Genomic DNA, 12,088 nt, shown 5'->3' on the forward strand with positions numbered 1-12,088 from the left:
AAGATGAAATCGCATTTTTGCCACAACATGGATGGACCGAGAACATCATGCTAAGTGCAGTAAGTCAGAGAAAGGTAAGAACCATACGATTTCACTCATATGTGGGAGATAAAACGAAAACTCATGAACACAAACAGCAGTGTGGTGGTAGCCAGGGGGCAGGGGGTGGAGAAGAAGGGAGTCCTGATATAAGGTGACAGGAGATGTGACTGGGTGGTGGGCACACGGCGCAATATACAGGTCTTATAACATAGAAACCCATACCCGACACCTATATGGTTGACCAATCCTCATTCAGAGAGGAAAACTGCCAACCAGGCGCCACAGCAGGGCCCTCATCCGCACAGCTCCGGAAGCGGGTGCACAGCGGGGCCCTCATCCGCACAGCTCCGGAAGCAGGAGCACAGCGGGGCCCTCACCCGCACAACTCCGGAAGTGGGTGCACTGCAGGGCCATCACTCCCACAGCTCCGGAAGTGGGTGCCCAGCAGGGCCCTGACCCGCACAGCTCTGGAAGCGGGTGCCCAGCAGGGCCCTGACCCGCACAGCTCCGGAAGCGGGTGCACAGCGGGGCCCTCACCCGCACAGCTCCGGAAGCGGGTGCCCAGCAGACGCAGTGTCTCTGCAGCGTCTTCTTGGGGGCGAAGAGCTGAGACCACCCTGAGACGACCTGTAAGCAGCGATGTTCACCACGGCAGCATCCTCAAATCACGTGATGGCTTAAAGGAGCATCAGAGTCGATGTGAAATTTATAGTTAAGACTGGCATCTGAAAACCGGAGGCTTTCTAGGGATGGATGCGCCCACTCCCCACCCGGACGCTATCCCCAGCCTTTACTTCCCTTACAACTTAGTGTCCTCTTTGTGTTCCTGCCTCTCGGGCCCTCTGTCTGGAGCACCTGGCAGCTGGGGAGGCTGGGCACAGGCCTCCATCATCTCCGAACCCCCCAGCAAGCACTGCACGGCACTGCTCGGCCTAAATCCCTGCCTGGTGGGCAGCAGGGTGGTTTGCATAAAAGCTCGATTCAAAGAGCCTGTCCCACTCCCAAGAAAAGGAAAAGACAGATATATTAATCACATTTTCCTTTTAATAAGGCTTTTTACTCAAAAGTGTAGCTTTGAAAATCTCTAGCTTGTTGTGGAAACCAGGAGCGCCAGGAAGCCGCCTCACTCTGAACCTGGTCGCAGAAAGCAGCCGCTGGGTTTGCAGACTCCGCTCCCAACACTGGAAATCAAATGCATCGCTTTAAGCGCAGGGCCAGCATTGGAAACTAGGAATGACACATGTCCTCCGCTGATTCAAGGAGAAAGGACACATTCTTCATACAGTAAACAAAACACAGAAAGTAAACCAATCTTTAGAAATCACTAGGTGTGTGTATAATTATATAATTAGGGTTATCGTCAACATTTAAAACTATTAAAAATAAGGTTGCCACCTTACCTCTCTGTTTGGTAATGGAGTGTTAAATTTTTAGGGGGAAAAAAAGATTCTGCAGACAAGTTTCCAAACCTCAAGCCCGTTCTCGGCTGTACAACTGCACCCCCTTCCCACACAGAGCCCCCAGCCCCCACCACGTCCTGTTTGGCAGGAGGCAGAGCAGGCCTCATTCTGGCTGTCATGATGACAGGCCCACAAAAGCACAGCTGAGAGAGGAGCTAATTCTTCCCCAGGAAGAAAATACTTTGCCCACAATGGCTCTGCACAATCTTCCACGGCACCTCTCTTCCCCCTTCGCTGTCATGGTTTGATAACTTGTTTTGCCTAAAAGCAAGATGGCAATCTTAATCAAAAAGGGAAGCTAGATTTTTTAAATAACTTAAAAAAATTATTTTTATATAAAGCAGCAAAAACACTTTCCTCTCTGCAGAAAAGAAAAAAACACAACAAAAACGTGAAACCAGGGACCACAGCGATGTCAGGGGGCTGTCCATGAATCGGAACGAGCTCCAGGCAGAGCGCCCTCAGAGCTGCTCGCCGACTCCCTCGGTGCTCTCTGAAGGTTCTTTGGCGTCTTCAGTCGCTCTTTTCCTTTCCTCTGGGTCTAAACTTTCCTTTTCTAACCTGGTCCCGTTGGGAATAGAGTTTTGGCCACTGATGAGCCCGTTTTCCGCAGCCTTTGCTCGGCTGACAACCTCGGAGAGGGTGAGGGCCTCCTGCACGCCAGCCTCCTCCTCCAGGCTGCGCAGGACCACGGGCAGCCTCGAGTCCGCCCCGCCGCCCTCCAGCAGCCCTGGGTTACTCTCCTCGTACTTGGGCAGCGGCGCCCCCTCCGCCATTTGCTTGCGGTAATGCTCCCGGCTGGCAGCTGCACTCGTCACAGCCTTTTCCAGAATCTCTTTCTCACCCAAGCGCAGCTTGATGGCCATTCTCGCACGAACAGAAAGGTCGTGGTTTTTCAAGAAGGACTTGTCTTCCTAGGAAGTGGAAAAGAGCACAGTTAATCGCAAGAAGTTTAAAGCAGCAGAACTACAGAGATAGAACGCACATCAGCTGCTGCTGGGGGTGGGGGGCAGGAGGGACATTTTGGGGGTGACAGTTTTTAGAACTTGACTGTGGAGGTGGCTGCATGATGGTATACTCACAGTATAATGTACACTTCAGCAGGGTGACTGTGCTGTGTGTGAACTACCTATATATATAAGAGGCTAATATGCTAAGTGTACAACCATCTGACTGGTTGCTATGATGCGTACTGACCACCAGAGGGCAGACGCTCAATGCAGGAGCTGCTGAGCTGCAGTGACTTGGCAGTAGCGGTTCTCGGGTGAGGCACCCCGAAACCAGAAGAGGGAGCCCGATTCTTTGTGGGACCTAGTGATTCCACCTTCGGCCGTGGGTTATGTTGTTGCTGGGGCATTGTCAGCCCGAATCTGGTTTACTGCACACTTGCGTTTGCATTCCATACCCTGTACGACAGCAACTTTGCAGAGTGCCCTCTCGCACTCCAGGACCCTGTCGGGTATGTTGGAGGGCCAGTTTCAGGCCGATCCCCACAGGCCAGGCTGAGGGACCCCACCTACTGGAGGGACCCCGCTCATTCCACAGATGCCCTTGGAGCCACGGTGACACCCCAGGTTCAGCCGGCCAGGGAGGGACCGCTGGAGGTTGGCTCCAGGGCATGTCTGGCCCAGCCAGCCACCTTCTAATTCATATCCTTTCAACATGCACAAATTCATGCACCGGGTCATATGCCTCAATAAAGCAGTCATGAAACAAAAAAGAGGGGCCTAACTCAAACGATGCTTTAACACATGGGACAGAAAACCTCACTTCCGTTTAAAAGGTTCTCTGTCTGGTCTTGTGCAGGAATGAGCCCAGGGCTTGCCCTTGGCTGAATGGATGAATAGGTGAATGAGTGAATGAGAAGCACTTCGAGTTAGTGCCTCAATGGCCAACTCAAAAGCACAGATGAGAGCTTTTAGCTGTTGTATCATGTAAAGTAGAAATCACAGAGAAGTATCAAACCATGTAAACATTGTCTTCTAATCGACAATGCCTCAATATGATCCTTTTAGTAAGTGTAAACGTGTTAAATAGGAAAAAAGAATTATAGCCATTTACATGTAGGAAGGAGTCTCTTATTAAGCATCTTTAAAACATGACAAAGCTCAAATCCTCACTCAGTCAAGTTACCTCACTGGTTGTCTTGTATGTTTTTAAAAGAAGCGAGGCTCGATCTTCAAGAAATGTCCAGAGTTTAACCTCGTTGTCCCAGCTCACAGGATACTCAGAGTTACCCAAGGTGAAGATTTTGTCGATAGCATTATCTCCTAGCAAATGGTCCTTCAGTTCTTCTACAAGAAGTACAAACAGCCATCTGTTAGCAGAAGCAGCACTCCTCATTTAAACAAGCAATCCACCTTACAGCTTCTCCAAACACGTCGCTTTCCTGCCACTCTCAGCCAGGCCTTCCTAGACTCACCAGAGTGAGTGGGAGCTGAGTGTCGGGCAGAAAAACAAGGGGAGGGCTTCCAGCTGGGTCCCCAGGAAGCCTCCATCTTCACAGTGTTTCGGAGGGACACTGAGAGCTTTAGGCAGTCTTATGAGATAGTTTTAAAAGACAATCTACAACGGCATTTGGACAACACCCTTCCTACAAGCCATGAGCTCCGTCACACCAACCGGGTCAAAAAGACATTTAGGTGAACAATGTAAAGAGTGAAAACAAACAACAGCAGAACACGTGGAGAGCCTTCTAAATTATATCTGATCAGGGCTATTCCAATAGCTGACCTGGCCATGCTATTTAGCCCAACTTACAACAAGTAAGCCACAACTGAGAAAAAAAAGAAAATGGGCTAGAAAAAGCTAGCTAATGAAAAACGTGCGGATGTCCACTTGTTGGGAATTTAACAATTACAAATAAACGCAAGTGAACATCTCAGTTTCCTTCAACTACATTTAAGAGGAAGGACTCAGCAACTGCTCTGAGCAGCTTCTCTCTTGGCACATTATCTTCAAAAGACCAAAACACGCTGTCCTATTCATGCTCAAGAAACCCACCAGCTCCTTATGCAATTATAAGACAGGATCTCTTTCAGAGCAAAATGCCCCACAGCTGTCACTGTTTACAATTCAAATGCAAGGACTTCTGTTGCCAGCAAACCAAACTTTTGTCAGTATTAGAGTAACTCCAAGGATACATCAATTGTCTTGACATGACAAACTGTCTATGACTAGAGAGAAATGAAAAAAAAAAATCATATCCAATCTAAAATGATTCAAGTAGTTCCTCTTTTTAAACAAGATAGATGGTAATGTTCAAAAAAGAAATTCATTAAGTCACCTTTATCAGTAAAAGATTGAGAACACTTGGGTTTTTAGATCTTTGATCCTTCAGTTTATATTCTTTTATAAAGTAATGAAAAGTTTTAAAATGTTCCCTTAGTGGTTGTTTTGGAAGCCCCCAATGCTGAGGTTACTGTTTTCGTGTTTGTCCGTGACCGGCCGGTGCTACACCTCTGTCGGGCGAGCTGAGGAGCTCGGCCTTCTCTCTCCGCCCCTTCCGTTTGAACAGTGAGACTGCACTCAGTCCGCATTACTGGAGGGATGAAACCCACCCGAGGGGAAAAGAGGCAGTCACCAGGAGAGGGGTCGGGAACACTCAGGAAATGAACCCAAGGCTCGTGCAGTGGGCTGCCTTCCCGGGCTTTCCTCTGTTAACAGATGCTGGAGCCAGCCCTGTCCTCAGGGGGTTCCTCAGCTTCACCCGCCGCTACGGGAGAGAGCATCTGGTCACCCGAGGTGGCTGGCGCTCTTGCTCCTTAGCCTGGCTCCTCCAGGCCCTGGGGGACTGGGACCTCTTCTGTGGATTATGTCATTTGTAAACCAACAGCAGCCATGTGGGATGCCTGGGTGCGGGCTCTGGAATTAGCTGAGTCAGGGTCATCACCTGCTGGCAGAGTGGCCAAGTCCCCCGTCCTGTGAACTGGCATCTCTACATTAGGCCTGTGGGAACCCCTATCTCTTGCCAGGTGACAGCGATTAACATAAAGTATGTGGCACACTCAGTGTCGCTCAGGGCACGCAGTGGGTCATCATGGCCATCGCCTCTTCATTATAAATGCCTTCAGTATATAAACTGTGACACTGAACTTTGTATCCCTGTATTACATGCAAGAAAAGCCCACAGTTAACCCTTACTCCGTTCATTAAACAGAACTGATGAACCCCTACCTTAGCACGAGATTACCCAAAGCTCTCACCTGAGTGAGGGTGAGGCTACAGCACCGTGGCTGCGCGAGAGGGACAAGTGCCATCCAGCGCCTTGGCGGGTCCTGCAGTCGGTGTCTAAATGGCCTCTCTGTGTTGGGACTAAGTGTCCTCTCCCTCCATCCCGGGGAAGGCCTGGGCCAGGCAGCACTCCTCCGGGACCCAGACATGAAGTCAGGGAGCTGGGGATGGGCGAGCCCAGTGGTGTCCCCTCCACTGCCCAATGCCCTGCCCCAGTGCTCAGGCAGCTGTGGACAGGACACTCACTTGTCGGTTCAATTAGACGGCCACTAGCTCACTTGCTCCCTCTCACTCCCTCCCTCCTACCGCTCTGTTTGGCACACACGGGGTTTAAGGGAGTTGACAAGGACAGCAAATACACACAATTAAAAATGAAGCCTCAACACCCGAGTATGTGCAGCAGTTTCAGATAAAAAATGGGAAAAAAAACAACCACCACAGTAAGTCAAGTCTCAGTAAGAAACCGCAAAAGACTGTTTTAAGCAAACACTAAACAGATTCTCAATACATATATTTAACTCTTTCTGTGACTGAGGATGGGGTTGGAGGGAAGCACATTTTGTGACTGAAGTAGATTGTTTGCAGCGGTATTTACTCTAGCCCGACACCCAGAATTAAAAGGCCTGCTGGTGACTTCAGATCAGAACCCAGAGCTGGTTAGCAAAGAAAGCCCTGTGGCCCACGTAGGCCACTGCTGCCCAGTGACTTCAGAGTGGACTAAACCCTAACTGCTCTGGGGAACAGAGAGCAGTGCACGGCGAGGGAAACAGCACTGCCATCTTGGGCAAGAAGCACGTCAACAACTCCCATTTCCAAATGTAAACTTTCGACACAGCTAGACAATACAAGATGTTTTAAGTTTTCTTCCAACAAGGTAGAAATTCTTTATGACAAATGAATATTGACAACACATCAAGGATTTAATAAAACATTTACAGAGTAAAGTAGAACTTCTTTCTCCATTGTTGCTATCCTACCTCCTGCCCAAAGGTACTTTAGTTTTCAGCAATTTTATCTTTAATCTGAACCCCAATGCTTTACACTTTCATGAATTTTTGGACAAGTGAACATTTTCTTTCTGAAAGGACTTACCTTCGGTCATGCAGAATACTCGGAGAAAAGCCAGCAGCTGGGCAGAGATGGGCGGCTCCATAAAGTGCAAGGCGAACACACTGGACCTGACGAAACAGGAAGATCAGTGACCTGCTTGCCCCCAGAGAAGCCCCTGAAGCTGCAATCCCCGTGCCGTCCTCAGGAGCATGGAGCTGGCATGAGTCGGTCCAGCTCCTCGCCTCAACTATGAAGGCCCCTTGCACAGGGGAGGCCGCTGACCGACGAAGACGGCGTGGCCGTCTCTGCTGGCAATTCTTACAATCTAACAGCCTAACCACAGGTTGCATACAACACACCGAGAGAATTAAGCATACCTGAGGTTCCTAAAAAATGTTAACAATAATTTATGTTGAGTTCACATTTTAATCATGAATCAAATATTGACAAGTTCAATGAAAAAAAGCCTGGATAATCCATTTTCATTAAGAATGGTTCCTCCGTTCCCCGGAGAACTAATGAATCATAATTCTTGTCCTCTTTATCATTTTGCACTCAAATGCACTAAAATCTTAAAGAATTTAAGTAGAAATTCTTGAAATCACTGAGGATCATGACTTCATTACAGAAACTAATGGTGGCAAAGAATTAAATGAAACAAAATGATCCAGGTCATTAACCTTTTCAAGGTGAAAGACATTAATGATACCAAAGCACTTATTTAACTTAATGAGGATTTCAGGCCACAGGCCCTGGAACTGCCTGTAAGCGCTCCCAGTGACACCATTATGTTTATCGGAGACACTGGGAAGCCACCAGGCATCTCCATGGTGAAAACTTGCTGTGTAATAGGGATACAGGGATTAAGGCAAACTGTAGAGAAGTTCTGTTAACACACATTATGCAGCAGTAAACATTGCAAGCAGCACAGGAAAGAGCTGACCAGTTTTCTACGTACGTGGGGATGCCAGCGCGGGCCAACACCTCAGCCTTCATCGCGTAGAGCCTGTCACTTTTACTCACTCCAAGCTTTATTTTCACTCTGTCGTGTGAATTATTGTCAAAGAAAAAACCACTGTGGATCACAAACTCTGCATTTGACCGAGTGCCATAAAAAATGTAAATCTGAGATGCAGTAAAGAAAAAAATAAAGGGACATAAAAGAAACTTAACATCCATTCTTAACACAGAGCAGGGCAAAGGATCAGTTCTCGTACACTTAACATGACTGTACACTAAGGCAACGCGGTAGCTCTGACTGACTCGGCTCCTCCACTGTGCACCACCTGTGCTGGGGGAGGCTGCAGCAAGAGGTGCAATTTCCCCAACTTCCCAAACTGTCAGGGAAGCCAGGGCCTTCCTCACAATCCTGTCCCCCTGGGGACAGTAGGACCGTCATTCACCAATGCCCTCTACAATTCACCACACTCCTCCCCTGCTTTCAATACAAGACTCACTCTAACGGAGTGAGCTTAAAGTGATGTCTGCCAGTAATTCCTATAGCAATTCTGACCTAGCAGGAGGGTCTATTCAGGTCTCTGCAAAGAGCATATCAGTACTTTGTTGGACAAATAGTCTTCATTTTGTCTCAAATGGAACGTCAATGGTCTACACCAGTCCTGGGTTTTTTTGTACTACCTGCTTGGTCATACGACCAGTAGATAGAATGAAGTTATTTGCAGGTGCCTATTCTCAAACGTAGTGAAAGGTGTAATCCTGCCCACATTATTAGAAATTCACAGATTCAAGTACAAGAAGATAGATTTTGTACTTCCTGGTTCCTCTATGTTTTTACCACTTAAATAGCCTCCTTTTAAAGGTTCTAGTCAACAGAAAAAGAAATCAAAACAATGAAATTTATAAACTGAAAAATTTGTTCTACTGTCATAACACAAAGTTTGTTTTCAGTTGACAACTTTATAAATATTAGGTCAACTATGCAAATAATTTCATTTAAATCTTGTTGTTGTTGTTGTGGATGTAAAGGTCTGGTGCAAAGCACAATGCGTTTACAGAGCTCCCAAACAATCCTCAATAGAAGTCCCCCTTTTCCTGCCCGACACAGCATGAGCTCAGTGCCCACTGGCCCGCCCCCACCCCGGCAGCCGGCCTACCTGCTCTCCAGCCCGGAAGTCCCGCAGAGCCACACATTCACAGCGGTCGTCCTCCAGGTTGTACCCAGTGGTGATCTGGGGGGACAACAAGGGTCTCTCACTCAGGAGGGTCTTTTTGGGGCAAGTAGAGAATAAAAGCTCCCCACAGGGAATCAAAAGGGTGCACTGTACATGCTTTCTAAAGCTGAGCAAAGAACTCCATGGTTAAATTAATACTATTTATACCAGAAATTCATATGAAAGATTCTGTACCTGAAAGACGTACTCTTAGGAAAATATATTCTATAGATTATCACTTGGTCTCAAAAAAAAAACCACGTAAACCATTTATTACAAAGTTCCTGCCTTGGAGCCCCACCCCCAGGGGCAATGCTGTGGATTTAGGAGCTCCTGAGAACTCCATTGACTTGCAAATACTGTCTCTATCTAATGTCTGGTTTTTATGAAACTGAAGTTGGTTTTCCATAGAGAAAGAATAAGGGAAAAAGAAAAGCCCCATTTCTAACTTATGGGCATAATTTACTCTGAAATTAGAGAAATTAAAATGTTCAGATAAGCACAGGAGAAACAACTTAGTTGTACCCTATTCACTTTCTGCTGAGAGCTACCTTGTGAGAGTTTCTAAGCCCATTACAAATAAATACCAAATCCGCATCTCCCCTAAACCCCTGGAAGGGGGGGTCAGGCAACGCCAAGGCCTAGGCCAAGCATGTCAAACTGCGGCTGGCGGGCCGCATGCCAACAAGGCCGTGCGTTTAGCATGCTTGGTCACTCAAGTCATAAAGAACTCTGCCCACCTCAGGGGGCGGCATTTTGTTTTCTAATTTTCCTTGGAGTATTTCCTCGTGGGTCAGGCCCCTGCCTGACTGAGGGCCTGACCTGGTTTTGTTTGCAAAACCTTCCAAGTGGCCCCCAATTCCAGGCCTGTCCTCCGCAGCCCGAGCAACAGCACAGCGATGCCCTCCAGTCTAAAGCTCTCAGTCCTCCACTCCGCCTGTGGGGAACATTCAAACACTCGAGTAAGGCCAGCTTGCGAGGAGCCCCGGGCCTCCCTTCAGCCTCCTACATGCCACTGACCTGCCACACCGGCCAACCTTGTGCTGGGAATTACCCTCTGCTCCCGTTCCTCCCGAGACCCACCCCGGCCTCCTTCTGCAGGCCCAGAGCCCCTGTGCTGATGCCCCGTCACCCACAGCAGGCATTTACCTGCGTGCTGGCCGAGCCAGGCAGAGCTGGAGCTCCCCTTCACCTGTGTCTGGGGGCTCAGCACGCTGTACCTAATACCTGACACTGCCTTTGAGAATCCTTCCTTGACGCACAAACCCCAGGCGGAAGAACAGGGCATTCTTAGGAGTCTGTCCCTCCCCCACCCCTGTCTCCTAGACTGTCTGTAAAGGCTCATTAATTACTTTTGAACTCTTCATTTTGCCCTTAGAGAACCAAAATTCAAGGCAAACAAGTGCTACTTGCTAATAAAGGTACCAACAGTTTGAGTCCAAAATATAAACACCTTGAGTCTAGGGAACAGTATTCTGGAATCAAAGGCCATGTGACTCACTTTAAACTCAACCTCCCGAAGCAATGGGTATTTAACCAGTATCTAGAAATCCTTCACAATGCTGCGAGACCAACAGGAAACAGGAAAGCCATGAGAAACAAACGAAGCCAGGTATTCTGGCAGAAGAGCTCCAGGAAGTTCCTACCCAACATTGAAATCACTTTTCTGACCACAAACATGACTTTGATAGTAAGGTATGGGATAGGAACTGCCCATCAACTCCAGCCCTGAAGGTCTGGAACTCGACAGTGTGGGCACACATGGATGCCACAGGGTATGAAGAGACAGGAAGGCAGTCAGGGGAAGCAGGAGGGACAGGAGAAGGGGAACACGGAAGTAGGGAAGGCCCACAATACATAAAAAATGAACGGGCAGAAATACACGAGAAGACAACAGGACAGGAAGGGAGGCTTATGGAAGGGGCGGTGAGATGATCTTGTGCGGGGTGCTTGGGACGGCCTCGCTTGAGGAGTGCTGTGAGGAGTCCTGGAGACATCCCAGGACAGTGGTACAGGCAGAGGGAATAGCAGGTACAAAGGCCCTGAGGTGGGCACGTGCTGGTGTCTGAGAAACCACAGGGGACTGGGCCTGTGTGTTGGGGGGGGTGTGGTGGGGACAGGTTGAGTGGGGTGCCTTCTCTGCTACTGGGAAAAGCTGGGCTCATGTGAATCTAAATGTTTTAGATTTTTCAATAGTCAAACAGGAAGACCCTGAAAAAGAGCCTCCCTCAATTCTGCGTGACTTTCAAGGCTCCTGCACCCTCACTGCAGTCACACAATTCAAATGTCAGGGCCAATTATTCCAACGCAGTACCCACTGGAGCTCACACAGTGGTCTACGCACCACAAAGGAGTGTGCTTCTCTGTAAATTCAACAATCTCCAGACAGGAAACCTGCTGCTTCATGAATTCTGAACAAGTCATGCTGAACTTAAAGACATATTATTCCTTACAGCTTAATACAACGTCTCATACACTTGTTGAATTTGTTTCTGCGAGTGGCCAGAGTCCATTCACGTTCACCAGAGCCTGTGGCTGAGAGATGTGACCAGCCTTCATCTCGTTTTGCTTCCCATGCTCCTTACTGGCACAGACATGATCTTCCACTGCTCCCGTGAGCAGGTTTGGAGACATTGTTGGAAGCACACAGCGTTGCTGGGTTACAAATTTCTGTCTATTCCCTCAATGATAGTCAGAACAGACAGACACCAACTGTCAGGATCGACACACACAAAAGAATATCTACTGTCTGAAAAGCCAGCCTTAACTTCAAGTACCTTTTAAAAAGAGATTAACTGCTAATACATAGCATACACAATTCTGCTGTGTTAAAATAGATTCTTAAATTCTACCAGACGAAATTTCCCACCAGGTGTACAATTACAATGGGAACAGCTCCACAAAGGTGTAAGTTAACCGCAGGAAAGTGCTAACGTGGTGGGTAAACCTTCTGAAGGTGAACAGTGTTTGTGCCAGGGCTGTGGAGAGTTAAAGACGGTATTCAGAAAAAAATACAGCATGAATAGTTGTCATCAATTCGTTATTTTTGTTTTGAGATAATCTAACTTTTTTCTTTACTTTTAGAGGAAAAAGTGAATAATTAATCCCGTTTACATGAAAGCAACAAAAACA

At 47.9% G+C, this 12,088-nt stretch overlaps 1 protein-coding gene across 1 annotated transcript in view; it reads right to left on the reverse strand.

The window, feature by feature from the left end:
- Nucleotides 1-1,066: 1,066 nt before the first annotated feature.
- The window catches only part of SETD3 (SET domain containing 3), a 49,323-nt gene continuing 38,301 nt past the window's right edge, over nucleotides 1,067-12,088 (reverse strand). The window contains exons 8-12 of the mRNA XM_015565831.1: nucleotides 8,900-8,974; nucleotides 7,744-7,910; nucleotides 6,828-6,913; nucleotides 3,636-3,796; nucleotides 1,067-2,416 (exon numbers count right to left, since the gene is read on the reverse strand). Coding sequence (XP_015421317.1) covers nucleotides 1,964-2,416; nucleotides 3,636-3,796; nucleotides 6,828-6,913; nucleotides 7,744-7,910; nucleotides 8,900-8,974 — 942 coding nt within the window. The 3' untranslated portion in view covers nucleotides 1,067-1,963. The remainder of the gene's footprint in view (nucleotides 2,417-3,635; nucleotides 3,797-6,827; nucleotides 6,914-7,743; nucleotides 7,911-8,899; nucleotides 8,975-12,088) is intronic.

This window comes from Myotis davidii, unplaced genomic scaffold, assembly GCF_000327345.1.
Source record: "Myotis davidii unplaced genomic scaffold, ASM32734v1 scaffold60, whole genome shotgun sequence".
Taxonomy (NCBI): domain Eukaryota; kingdom Metazoa; phylum Chordata; class Mammalia; order Chiroptera; family Vespertilionidae; genus Myotis; species Myotis davidii.